General features: G+C 39.2%; 1 protein-coding gene across 2 annotated transcripts in view; it reads right to left on the reverse strand.

Annotated features, from left to right (window-relative positions):
- Positions 1–4,246: 4,246 nt before the first annotated feature.
- CRTAC1 (cartilage acidic protein 1) overlaps positions 4,247–15,026 on the reverse strand; it is a 365,203-nt gene continuing 354,423 nt past the window's right edge. Inside the window, exons 15-17 of one of the 2 annotated variants that reach the window (XM_075843068.1) lie at positions 7,654–7,779; positions 6,531–6,561; positions 4,574–4,636 (exon numbers count right to left, since the gene is read on the reverse strand). In XM_075843068.1, the coding sequence (XP_075699183.1) occupies positions 6,548–6,561; positions 7,654–7,779 (140 nt within the window). In that variant the 3' untranslated portion in view covers positions 4,574–4,636; positions 6,531–6,547. Of the gene's footprint in view, positions 4,637–6,530; positions 6,562–7,653; positions 7,780–15,026 lie in introns of both variants that reach the window. The other variant, XM_075843067.1, reaches the window with a different exon arrangement.

Genomic DNA, 15,026 nt, shown 5'->3' on the forward strand with positions numbered 1-15,026 from the left:
CATATGTGTTAAAGCCCAACCTCCAGCACTCGTGAGGGACTTTGTCACAATTTTTTTTAACATTTCAACGTTCAATATTAGGCTAGTTTTTTTATTTTACTTTATTTTATTATTTTTTTCACACACATTTTTTTAATTTAATCCTTTTAAAACTTTTAATTTTGTGTGCCTCTGTGCCTCAAACTGCATTATAACCAAGACTCAATAAAACATATCTGTTGAAGATCATCCTCGCTGAGATCGTCCTCATAGATTCCTGAGCAGGTTGTACATTTTATAGATTTCTATTTGGTTTATCTGTGTATTCTGCAATGTCCCCGAGCTCTCCACCTGTACAAGCGGCCGGCTTTCCGAGCAGCGTCTACTTCACCTCCTCAATTACTTATCCTTAGTGTCCCTGATTCTGCACCACCATCAAGATTGAACAGAGTTTCTTCCTACCACTTAGGGCTCTCACACCCAACATGTCATGGCTCCATATAACCTCCGAGTTGTGCTGAGCCTTTTTATAAAAGTCTATGGGGATTTCTTCTACCTCCATATTTTTGCAATTTCATATGGAAGCTCAGATCCTGGGCTGCACTGGATGCCATACTTTAGTGATATTTTCTGGTAAAAGCATTGCTTCAAGGGCATTAATGGCTCCGCAATACAGTGCTATATGGAGGCATCATACAGTGGCATATGGCATACCTAGAGATCCGTAGGATGGAGCTGCAGGGAATCCATGTGCCTATGTACAGTCTCAGTCCCCCGTCTGCCATGTACACAAGGTCTTTCTCAGAGGTTTGACTTATAGCTCCTGGACCCCAATTCAAAATCTTTAACAAGTCTCTACACCCATTATTTGCCATTTATAATACTGATGTCTTCTTATGTGGCAGATTAACCATTGAGCCCCCTCAGGCACCCGGATCCAAGTGTGACTGCTACCTCTGTACCCCCGACAGATACACCTCTGGCCTTTTTACATCCTCCAAATCAAGAGAAAATGGATGAGTTTGGAGATTTAGTGAATTCTTGGATTATTTTAACAGCAAAATACAAAAGAATAACTAGACAATGGTGACCACAAACCCAACACCCCGAAGCTTAGACGTGCAGAACATGAGAAGTCTCTATGCACTAAGGAACCATTTTCCATTTACATCAAGACAAGGGGCTTATCTTTACACTTTCTTGTAATAGAGATTGGATTGATGAAGACCAAGGAGAATCTATCTCAGCCTCGCGTGATCCTAACCTGACAAGAAGCCCAATGTCCAGTTGTCACACTCCATTCATCTTAATGATAAAAACACTGGTCTAAAAATCGTTGTCCCAATTGTCCTAAATCTTACTTTATGTACCAGCCCTAGACCTACCACTGTCTATGCACTGTTCTATAATAAGCTATAAATCTAGCTCAAGATCTAAACCCTTAGGTCCTGTTCACACAGAGTTTTTTTTAACAGACGGAAAAATCTGCCTCAAAATTCCTTCAGGAATTTTGAGTCAGATTTTGACCTGCCGGCAGAACACTTACCGTGTTTTTTGCCGCATTTTTTGCTGCGTTTTTCAGCCGCGGCCATTGAGTGCCGTGGGCAAAAAATGATGCGAAAGCCGCTTTCTCTGCCTCTGATGCCAAAGGAAGGTCAGAGACGGAAACGCCTGAAGAAAAAGCCTGACACTTCTTTCCCGCTCGTGGAAAAAAAACGCCTCCGCCTCCCATTAAAATCAATGGGAGCCGTTTTCGGACGTTTCCATGTCAAAAACAGCACCAAAAAACTCTGTGAACAGATCCTTATGTCTTTTAATTCAAAAAGATTTGTACCAAAAAACATTAATGCATCATTGAAGGGCTATTCTGAAAACTTATTGAGTAAATAATGAGAAGCAATTTTCTAATATACATTGTATAATAATTCCTTACCATTTTAAAAATCTCTGCTTGTAGTCATTGAATTGAAAATATCATTGTTTACTTTCATATGATAAAAATCTGTCCTGGTCAAATGGTCACACAGGTGCAGGGCTCGTTACAGTAACCAAAAGGACTTATAACCGGGCCCCTGTGTGAACATCACATAACAAAGGTAGGTTTTCATCCTCTGGCAGGTTCCGAGTATATAGTACATACATCTTAAAGTAAATGTTCACACTAAAACACTATTTATTTGTGCTTATTACACTGTGATTAAAGGTTGTGTGTGGAATTTCAGCTCAGCCCCAAACACTTCAGCAAAGCTGAGCTGCAATACCAGACACTACCCATGAACAGGTGTGGCGCTGTTTCCTGAGAAAAGCAGCTCCCCCCCCCCCCCCCAATTCTGTACATCACCTTTAATTACTAGGGCAATAAGTGTATATTCACATGTTGCGGTTTTGCCGTAGTTTTCAGCTGCGCGGCCAAAGACGTGGCATAATCGCACCATGTAAATACACCCTAATAGAATTACATAATAATTTACGGAGAGTTCAGACGCAGCTTAGGCTTCGTTCACATCTGCGCTGACAGACACAAACGTAAACCATAGGTTTCCGTTTCCATCAACATTGATTTCAATGGTGACTTATCCGGTGCCAATGGTTTCCATTTGTATCGGTTGTGCAAGGGTTCCGTCATTTTGACTGAATGAATAGCGTCAGCTGGATAATACCAAAAATTCCATAACCCAGATTTTTGGATTGGAAAGGGTATTGTCCACGTGCCTCAACTGTTTCGAGGGGGTAATTTAAAAACACTACAATGTTCTTGGAAGGCCTCCTTAACCAAGGTGATTATCTTTACTTTTACCAGCCCGAGAGCTTTTTAAGTAAAACGCAGGATATTCCGTTTCTAAGAGTGTCTGATAGTAAAATACTGAACATGCTTTTGTCAAATAGGGTCAAAGGAAACTTATCTAAATTGTATAAGCTATTATTGGGGTTCAATGTAGGTAGTAAAAAGCTGCCAAGCAGGACATAGTGGGAGAGAGATATTGGTGGGGAGAATCAAATAAGATATATAGTTCCATAAGGCCGGATTCACACGAGCGTGTCCAGTCCGGGATATACGGTCCATATGTCGGCCACATTTCCCGGACCGCACACAGTGCAGGGAGCCGGGCTGTTATCGTCATCGTTATCTATGACGCTAGGAGTCCCTGCCTCGCTGCGGGAAAACTGTCCCGTACTGAAAACATGTTTTCAGTACGGGACAGTAGTTCCGTGGAGAGGCAGGGACTCCTAGCGTCATAGATAACGATGACGATAAGAGCCCGGCTCCCTCCACTGTGTGCGGTCCGGGAAATATGGCCGACATATGGACCGTATATCCCGAACTGGACACGCTCGTGTGAATCCGGCCTAAAAAGAAGTTCTAATAACTTATCCCATAGAATAACGCAGTGGTTTATAGTAAATCGGCAACATTTTTCACAACATAAATTGGTCCAGACGGGATATAGAACCACTGAAAAGTGCCCTACATGTCCATACTTATATGCAGATCTTTCCCACTTGTACTGGAAATGTCCAAAACTTTGGAGATATTGGCATTTGCTTACAGAGGAAATTAATCAGGTAATGGGAGTGGAGGTGCCCATGAACCCCACTCTGATCGTTTTAGGAGATCCCATTAGTTTAAAGTGTAGCTAAACGTTTGACAAACTTCTGACATGTCATAGTGACATGTCAGAAGTTTGTATTGGTGGGGGTCCGAGCACTGAGACCCCCACCAATCGCTAGAACAAAGCAGCTGAAGCTCTCGTGTGAGCGCTCATCTGCTTCGTGTCTGTTCGACTTTTTACGGAAAGCTGATGTATCGGAGTACGGGCTCATAGACTTTCTATTCAGTCCATACTCCGATACATTTATTTCCAGAAAAAGCCGAACAGAAACAAAGCGGCTGAGCGCTCACATGAGGGCTTCAGCTGCTTCGTTTTAGCGATTGGTGGGGATCTCAGTGCTCGGACCCCCACCAATACAATCTTCTGACATGTCACTATGACATGTCAGAAGTTTGTCAAATATTTAGCTACACTTTAAAGGTAACTAAATGTGACTCAATGGCAATTTAGAGAGTATTATTAATTGCTAGAATCACATTAATGCAACAGTGAATATTATCTGAGGTTCCCACAATAACTGGCTGGGAAAAAATGCTATACAAGGTATAGGGTTTGAAAAAAAAGTATATCAGGGTAAAAATCATGTTCTCAAATTTGATGCAATATGGAATACGTGGATGGTACATTCTAAAATATAAGTGTTTTTTATTTTATTTATTTTTTATTCATTTTTTTCCTCTCCCCTCGTGGTCTGGTGGGGGTTGAGGGAATACGGGGTTATAAACAACTGTATAATGGAATGGTTTATATGATACCAATTGTTGAATGTTGTATTTTGATAAAATGAAAAGAAGACTATAATACATTTGTAATAGAAGTCCTAGTATTGATACAAACTAGGGAAACAATAAGAATATTTTCTGAATAATGGGTGAATAAAGCATGAAAAGATGTCAAATAAAATCAAAAACATTATGTCTGCTTGAGGCATCTTCTCCTATCCTGCGCAAGGTAAAAGCCGCTGTAACAATGGCAGTGATAGGATCCAACATCATTGTGACAGATGTGATCACAGAGGGAGACGGTTTCCTCACATTCATTTATATCTAGAAGAAAAAAAAATGAAAAGAGCTAAATATTATTATAATAATAATAATAATAGTAATAATAGTAATAATAATAATAGTGATAATAGTGATGCTAATAATAATAATAGTGATACTAATAATATTGATAATAATAGTAATAATAATAATAATAGTGATGATAATAATAATAATAATAGTAATAATAATAATAATAGTGATAATAATAATAATAGTGATAATAATAGTAATAATAATAATAGTAATAATAATAGTAATAATAATAGTAATAATAATACTAATAATAGTGATAATAATATAAATTAAATTATAATATTATAATACAATACAATAATAATAATAATAATAATAATAATAATAATAATAATAAAACAACAAATCAAATAATATTATGAATAATAATAATATTACAATATAATAAAATAGAATAATAGTAATAATATAAATAAAATTCTAATAGTATAATACAATAAAAAAAGAATAATGATACAAATGAAACAATAATATTATTAAAATATAATAAGGTATAATAAAATAATAATAATAATAATAATAATAATAATAATACTATTACTAATACTTTTTCCCACAAAGGGTGCAAGGCTTCGAAAGTTGGGCATGATCAGGCCAGGCATTCAGCCTGTGAATTTAAGGGCTCATGCTCATGACTCTATCAGGGCCTTGTACAACCTCTAAATTGTAGAGAGCCGTAATATATGACACCTATAGAAGACTATGGGGTCCTACAGTACCTCTGATTTCATGCAGAGTCCTGAGGTGGCATGTATACATTGTTTGGCTCTGCTATGTGAAGTTTTGGTGAGGAATTGAAACACAAAAGAGATCAGAAAGTTCAAAGTTAAATTGGACCATCTAAACAAAGAGTCCATATAAGTTCCCGGTTGACTATCACTTTACTATTCATTGTAATGCCGAAGACACGTCTGCTACGACCATGTAAGAGTATCACAGAGCACTATTTATGACTGACCCTTAATGGTGACACTGCCGAACCCATAAAAAGACAGAACTCACTTTATTGGAGCCACTGCTGAAACTCCAGGCAATCAACATGATAAAAATATATATTTAGAGATCTATTAGTCGTTATCATTCCCTCAACATCCCTTAAATTACTTATTCGGAGCGCATGCAGCTATGATGAGAGCACAAATGTATTCACATTTACTGCAACTGATGAGAATTCTGACACTGGAAGGTTGGAAATGAAGCACTAGATTAATATATTATCTGACCCACTGACTCCTTACTAATTGCACCTTCTGATTCATTGCTTGAGGCATTACCTTGATAATGTCTCTGCTTATTTTACATATCACTCATACAGGACTGAATTAATTTTAAGTCTATCATAAAGATACTCTTTAAAAGGGTTGGTTCATCTTGGCAGGTCCTTTCCATGTGTCCTTGGACACCCAAAGCTCCTAACAAGGGGTCTTACTCTAGTGGACCTGGCTCGTCCATATGACATAGTCGGGGGTAGGGGAAACGTATGACCGAACAAAACTTCCCTGGCAATATCTTCTAAACGCTGTGGGTTCCAGGAGCTGGACACAAATTAGCTTCAAATCAGAAAGGGATTGTCAAGATAACTGATCATTTTATCCAAAATCTTTCTGATTGTGTTGTTCCCGAATGATTGTCTGGAGAAAAGACTCAAAAGTGCAAACAGTCAGTCCTAACCCTACCATTCTGCTCTCACGCACATATGAACAGTGAGAACTATATTCTATGGCCAAAGAACAGGATCGGAGACCCTCAGAGGAAAGCAAGGAGGACTCTCCTCTAATCGGAAATGATCGCGCTTACGACTCATAGTATACGGCTCTTATATGGACCTTTCTATGTCCGTGTGAGCATAGACTTACTGTACCTCTTATAGCGCTATTCCTAGACTTTCAGTCCTAGATCAAAAACACAATCGGTAAATATAAGTCCTTGATTTAAACATATATATCAAAAACTTCTATACAGCCATTCTTAGGATTTGTGCACAACACTTAGGTACGTTTAAGTCTATATATAAAAAAGGTAAAATGTTAACTAGATCATTCTCATTGCATTCAAGGTGGCAAACATTGGGGTCGATCTGTTAAATGCAGCAAAATATATGATTTGTGAACAGAACTATATCTGTATTTACATTTATAACATTGTTGCTATAGGTGAAAAAACTTATCAAAAACAAACATATGATTATCTAGATCAACCGATTCTCCTACAATGTTGATCCAGAGAAAGCAAAAAAACTTTGTGAGAAAGAAGCCAATTTTCCACATTTGGCAACAAGAATAAATCAATCCATCTCCGGTAATAAAGTACAAATAAAGTACGTTATTATGGCTTTCTAGAAAGGCATCCAGTTCCATTTTTCCCCCCACGAATACCCATCACAACTTCCTCTGGCAGAGAGTTCCCTGGTCTCACTACTCTTACAGTAAAGAATCCCCATCTATGCTGATGTAGAAACCTTCTTTTCTCTTTCCAAACAAGATAACCAAAATTTTGATCATCTTTCTTGGTACCGCAATTCATTCATTCTACTTATTACTTTGGTTGCCCACCTTTGAACTCACTTCTACTCCATTATGTTTTTCTTGTACACTGGTGGCCAAAACGGCACAGAATAATCTAGAGGCGGTCTGACTAGTGATTTATAAAGCATCATTTGTATTTACTGTATACTCCTTTTGATGCATCCCATGATTGCATTTGCTTTGGCAGCAGCTGCCTGACATTGGTTGCTACAGTTCTGTAGACCATTTCCATGTCAGCAATTGTCATAGGTTTCATAAAAAATTTGTCAACAAATCAGATGCTGCCAAATGCTGTTAAAAAAAAGACTGTACGGTTATAATAAATAAAAAATAAACGACACAAAATACCAGTAATAATATTCGAATTTGTTACTATGTCAAGGTCTCATTTGATGAGTCCCAAGTGCCTGGTAGGAACAGCCAACACACAAATGATATTTAGTAACCGGCATTACTCACCAATACATTCACTCTCCGAACTTGACTTTATGCGGAAGCCTGGTTGACAGCGGCAAGAGTGAGACCCCTCCAAGTTGACACACAGATGCTGACATTCATGGGAGCCCAGAGCACATTCATCTATATCTAAGTGATATAAAGCAGTCATTGTTAATATTGACTTAAAGGGGTTTTCTAGACCCTAAAAATTTATGGTCTATCCTCAGAATAGGCCATCAATAGCTGATGGGTTGGGGTACGATCAGCTGTTTTGAAGGGGCCGCGGTGCTCGTACTAGCGCTGCTTCCCTTTCATTCCGGTCACTTGCTCACTGTGAACAGCCGACACAGCAGTAGCGGCGGTTCACAGTATTACAACCTTTCCCCATTGAAGTGAATGGTAGAAGGCTGTAATACTGTGAACCGCCGCTACAGCCATGTCGGCGATTCACAGTGTGAGCAAGTAAGGGAAATTAAGGGGTATGAGTGCTTCAAAACAGCTGATCAGCGGGGGTCCCGGGAGTCAGACCCGACCCATCAGCTATTGATGGTCTATCCTGGGGATAGGCCGTCAATTTTTAGTGACTGGAAAACCCCTTTAATGCAATTCTATTAGTAAGAGCATATCTGCAAATATACAGATCTAGTAAAGCTGGTTCAGGTTTGAAATATACTGAAAAGAGAGTCAATTTGATTTTTAAAGCAGGGTGGATGAGCAGCTGGTACTACTCCATCAGAGACACGCAGGACCCGCTGACACGGAACCCGTCAGTCCCCCTGACCTAACAGATTCAGGTCTCAGCCCACGATACAGCTGCTCTGTAAACAGAATACAGAGCAGCTGTATCTCAAAAAGTAAAAATAATTTTTAATAAAAAGTGTTTAGAAAGTTGCACCAAACGCACTGATAGACATTTTTATTAAAAAAAATAAATAAATAAATAACAATTCAAAGGTTTACATAGTCTTTAAAGCCTGCAGAATAGTGAATACAGCTCTGGAGTATAAACAGGCTTTAACTCAGGATTAGTACAAGATAAGTAATGCAATGTATTTACAAAGTCACTCAATGTAGAAGAACTCTATACAATATGTAAATTGGTGTTCAAAGGTGAAAATGTATTTTAACATAAAGAGAAAGCGATCAGTTGGGATTTTTTTTTTTACATAAAAGCGCAGCATTCTGCCTTTTTCATTACAACAAGAAAGTATCCAAGACTGATGCCAACATTATATCATTGACATGTTTTGACAGCTCGACAAACCATCGACAGATCTGTTTCTTTTTAGGTATAATAATAAGTATGTAAATTACTAATGTGCGAGAGTCATTTTATTTTTCTCAATTTTTTTTATTTCTTCTAATTAAAAGCTAGAAAACCATTTATTATTTAAATCATCCTCATTATTGAATGTAAATATAATTATTTTTTTTAGCCTGTGGCCAAAACATTAAGCAGGATCTTTACATTGATCTTTACATTGTCATTCATCAAAATGTAAATAAAATGCTCAATTCCAAGTTTATTAGAATAGAATTCCACACTAATTGGTGGTGGTGGGGGGGGGGGGGGTGTTTACTTTTTCCTTCTTTTGTTCTATCCCTCAAAATTATTTCATTTATTTTAAATCACTGATAGATAAAAATAAAAAAAGCTCCAGACCTAAAGGTGGTCATATACATTAGATAACTATCGGAGGAACTATGAACGCTCAGCCGATGGCTATTTCTCCCGACTCTCGCATACTGTAAAACTGCACACTTAGTGTGATGAAAAGTGGAATAAGCTGCTGTCAGACCCTCTGGCAGTGGCTTATCTCATGTGGGTACGAAAGTTCAGGCATATTGGGAATCCAACATGCCCGATCCTACGTTCCGCTGACTTCTGCTGTCAGGGAAAAGTTGGGAGATCCCCAGACACATTAGATTGTTTGCCTATCCTGCCAAAATTGGCGGGTTCAGCCGAGCTTTGTCTATTGTGTACAGGCACCTTAAGTCCACACGTGCGTATTATGGCTCTGTAAAATTTCAGAGCTGTATGGAGCAGTACTACAGCACCTCCAGAAGTTTATGGGACTCTGCTCAACCCCATATACCTCTGATTCGAAAAAAAGGCAAAAAATTGGCATTCACCATCGAACTCCATATTACGGAGGTATTCTCTTTTAGGAGCAATGATTGTCTCTGTAACATGGTACAGGACGGAGGTCCCATGCGGTGGCACATAGAGTGTCTCCAGCACCATAGCAAAGAGCCAAGTTACGTGGCCGCAGGCGGTAAAATCACACAGGGCTTATGTGCAGTACACGGTGAGAAGCTCTGATGCAGACAGCTTTCCACATTTCCAGCTTGGCCACATTTTAGCCACAAGGACCCCGCATGGTTTTTCAGAACCAAACTTACATCCCCATAGAACCTGGTCTAAGCTTGGTTCAGCAGAACTAAGGGGGTACCTGTGTGTTGGGGCCATAATACATACCCTAATATGTGGCCATAAGACAGCCGCGTGAAATTGGCCTTACGCAGAGGAAGACTTACCATCATCTCTTCTCCAACAGAGGACAATCTCGATCCGCAGCTTACAAAACCCACTGCTCAACACACAAGGCATAGGATGATTGCCCACTGTCAACGAGCAAATAATACCCCTGATCCCCCACTCACATGCATGCTTGCATCAGCCAAACATATCCAATAATGTCTACTGGGATGAGCAATAATTAATGTATATCTCAGAGGAAACAATAGAAATTGGTAGGTAAAATCCAACTTGGATGTTCCAGTATCTCCAAACAACCCGCTCCCCCATCAAGGATGAACACTAACGGGTTACTGATGGCCCCATAGACATTAATTAGAATATTGAAATAGCCCATCGTTTTTAGGACAATTCAATGGTTATGATGTCCTAAAGGGGACCCCCACAATCATTGTACTGGCCACGTAAACTATTGCGTCTATATTGGATATATCTTGTGCAGGAACGGATACCTCAGCACCTGCTGGGGGAATATAGTGGACGGTCATCTTTCACCCTGGCAGTGTCGACCCATCTGTGTATTACATCATCACCATTCAATTGATAGACGGGACGTGATACTACATTTCCCATATTGCAGTCACTACAAGGGAAAGTACGACCCGCCGCGGCTTCTCCTGGTAATTGCTGGGCCTGCTTCACTTTAAAAAGGGTTTCTATTCATGACAAGACACCTTTAAAGGGGTGTTACTGCTTTTATATAAATATAGCTTAACCATTGTATGATGAAAAGTTGGACATTAAATGGATACATTCTTGTTTACAATTCTTTAACATTTTCAAAATCTCAGCTTGCTGTGTGAACAGAAACTTGTTTGGTGACACCCAAAGTTTAAAAAACTGGCCAGGTCATGTCCAGCTGACACAACTGCAGGGCTTATTATCAGAGAGAGCGCATATACACTGTAATAAGCCATGTTCCTGTATCAGCTGGACGTGACGGTTTTCTGCCTTTTGATGTAACCAATCATATTTTCATTCACCAAAAGCAAGCAGTGATCTTAAAAATGTATATAACTTTAAAAACAAAGTATATTTAAACGGACAATAATTAAACGGCTTGTCTCAGGAGGACATCCCTTTTATATAGGCCCTATAGTTAGAGATAGAGTAAATCTGGTCTAACATAAGACAACGCCTTTAAAATATGCAAATTAGCTGTCCTGCAGAAGGAAGAGAACTGTCTCTCTACTGCCACCTATAGGTGGCTCACCATAAATTGAAAAACCTCTTGACCGATTGTTAGTTCTTCATCACAGTACGGTACAGTACAATTCATTGTCCCTTTATAATGTCTGTGCAGTGGGTAAACCGAGCAGAGACCTTTCCAAGTACAAATCCCCTTAAACGGGTCATTTCAGAAACATTTTGTTTTGCCAACATAAGTGTGCAATTGATTTTGTTAAAGTGATGTAGCTGGCGAGCCTCCAGGGCACGGCGCTGATTGTTGATAACGAATGCTTTTAGAGAGATTAATAGCACAATTTGTTTAGCGAGCGGTGAGATAAAAATATGCACCGTTAATTTCATCTGGATGTAGACTAAGCTCCAACTGGCTCAGACGCTGAAGCGTAATCTACAAGATACTTTAGAGAAATAGTGTTGACTATCTACATGTATAAAATATAATATGAAAATCAGTGCAATAAAACAGACGAGAAGAATACTTATATCCATCACTTCCCGGAATGACCTTGATTTGACATTGAAGACTGATCTCCTATAGATGGCAGTAGACAAAGTGCAGGTCTCCAGGGTATGATGTAATATAACTAGTATTCTGAAGAGGCGTGCAGGTAAATATTATCATTACCAATTATTTTTACTCCCTGTAAATATACTCTATGACTTCTCCTCCTGTGTGACGTCTTCTATTCTATTCAGCTTGTTTTCCTTATCTACATTGTTAGACTTCATGCACGGGGACGTGCCCGTAATCACGGTCCGCGATTACGGGCACAGCTGGCCACTGGCGGCTGCGGACAGCCACCCGCATTTTTGGCCCATGCTCCCATATAAAGTATGGGAGCACGGTCCATAAAAAGCAAAAGATAGGACATGTCCCATCTTTTGCGGATGCTTTCTGTGACCCGAACACCTTCGGCATCTGAATGGGTCTTGCAGGAATCCATGTGCTTGCCACCAACATAAACGTCTGCAGCAAATCTGCTGTGTGTGAACATACCTTACTGATATTGGGTGCAAAATATTTATCTTCCAAAAGGAAAAAAATTGTCTCTCTAGTGCCATCTACGGGAAACTAACCTGTAAATCTAAGTCTGTTCCTTTATAGAGCGCTGAAGCACGACTCACCGGGTAATCAACTATAGGTGGCACTAGAGAAACAGTTCTCTTCCTTCTGGAGGAGAGCTATATTGCAAACCTTTTCCCAGGGATAGTTACACCTCGGCCCATGAGAATAGTTTTGGAAAGTAGAAGGCAACCAGATAACAAAGAGGCAACCCAGGAGATTATACAAATTTACGTCATACGCATCACTAGGTAAACTTCCATAAGGAATCAAATCCAAACTTTCACCTGATATTGACTACTGTCTGACAACAATCTCGGACTTCAAAAACTCTTTGCCTAATTGATAGAAGCCTTTAGTGAAACTAAGAGAAGAGTGAACATGTCCATTAATGGGAGAAATTCTAAAGAACGCAGTAATCTGAGGCAACGTTTTTGATAAAACACAGCATTCCGATTGGATATGCAGGAGGTGCAGAATTTAGTTTCCCAACCCAGTTGTAGTATAATTCACAATTCTGCACACTTGTTTTTGAACTTAGTTGATTTTATTAATAGTTTTGATTCTTAGCACATCAGATCATTTGTAAACATTTTCGATCAAACTGACCTTCATCAGACCGACTATTAGGGTATGTTCAAACGACAGCGTCCGTAACGGCTGAAATTACGGGGATGTTTCCACCTGAAAACATCCCCGTAATTTCAGCCGTAACGGCATGTGCAGGCGCTTGAACGCCGCGTCCATTACGGACGTAATTAGCGCTGCTATTCATTGGAGTCAATGAATAACGGCTCCAATTACGGCCAAAGAAGTGACAGGTCACTTCTTTGACGCGGGCGTCTATTTACGCGCCGTCATTTGACATCGGCGCGTAAATATACGCCTCGTGTGAACAGACAAACGTCTGCCCATTGCTTTCAATGGGCAGATGTTTGTCAACGCTATTAAGGCGCTATTTTCGGACGTAATTCGGGGCAAAAACGCCCGAATTACGTCCGTAATTAGTGCGTGTGAACATACCCTAACAGCGTTAAGACAATATTTCAGTGCAAATAAACGTAATCAGAGAGAACGGATTTCCAGTGCCGCAATACTTCTTGCGTCTACTTATTAGAGTTCTCATAGACAATATATTGTAATTTAGATATTCAGTGACTAGATATAATTTCCATCAAAATTATATTGGTCTATAATAGAGCTCAAATATAAAAATGTACATATAATATTGGTAATAGTGCTGGAAAGCCAGCGGGAGGTATCCTGGAATTTATATTATACTGGTAAGCAAAAAAGTTTTGTAAGAATGTCATAGTACTAAGTACTAGAACTAAGACTAAGAAGCAGAAGTTATCAGTTTTAGTCCAGATTAACACGAACGAGTGCAAACGACAGTTTTTCACGTCCGAGTTGCACCCATGCGGGTCCCATTTTCACGGATCCCCCCATAAACTTGAGTCTATGAAGGGATCTGTGAAAACGGGAGAAAATAGGACATGTTTTATTTTTCAACGGACCCTTCACACTGTCCGTTGAAAAAACGGCCGTGTGCAGGCCATCGTTTTAACGGCCGTCACACAGACGTAAACTACGGTCGTCTGAATGCGGCCTTACTTAGATAAATATGTCACAAGTGATCATAGTAAAGCATAACAGGTAACAAGGCACAGAATAACTATCAGTAGATTTGTCTAAGTGACAAAGCAGAGGAAGGAGCGCGACAGGAAAATAGCCAAGAAAGTAAAGCTGGAACTTTGTTGTTAATCTCGCTGTAATCGCTTCTATAGGGCCGCTCCATGTCTCGGGATAACATCCCCAGTTTAGATATGGAGCGCTGTGCTGTCATTGGACATCAGTGGTCACGTGGCACGACGTGTAATGCGTCAGGAGGTGTGTTGCGTCTACTCCCATAAAGTGTATGGGTCGTGATAGGTGGAGATGGATACATGATGTATAAGTGATGCCCTACACACGAGTGGGCGTGTTGTCCTAATGACATTGTGGTATTCATCTCCGGCAAAGTATATAGACAATGTGATCCCATCATAGGTCTATATTATGGAGACAGAGAGGTATCATTTTACCCTTTAATGACCAGCATATTTTGGGGCTTAATGACAGAGCAATTTTTTCCAATTTTTAATGCCATCATTTTGGGGTACATATAATTTATTTCTTAACTTTTATTAACTTTTTGGGGGGATAATGGAAAAAAAAAGAAATTTTGCCATTCTTTTTTGCGTCTTACAATTATGCCGTTTACCGAGTGGTATAAATAACCCTAATCTCTTTATTCTGCGGGTTATTACGATTACAGCAATTCCAAATTTATATAGTTTTTTATTTTTTCTACTTTTACACAATAAAAACACAATTTTTTTTAAAGTATTCTAAGAGATAGAACTTTTTTATTTTTATGCCGATGTAGCTGTATAGGGGCGTATTTTTGCAGGATGACTTGTAATTTTTCTTTGTACCATTTAGGGGTATATACGGCTTTTTGATCGCTTTAAAATGCATTTTTTGCATGCCGGAATAAATAGAAAACTGCAATTCTGGCATTGTTTTTTTTTTCTTTTTTTATGGCATTCACTGTGCCGATTA

Source organism: Rhinoderma darwinii, chromosome 11 (assembly GCF_050947455.1).
Source record: "Rhinoderma darwinii isolate aRhiDar2 chromosome 11, aRhiDar2.hap1, whole genome shotgun sequence".
Lineage (NCBI taxonomy): Eukaryota > Metazoa > Chordata > Amphibia > Anura > Rhinodermatidae > Rhinoderma > Rhinoderma darwinii.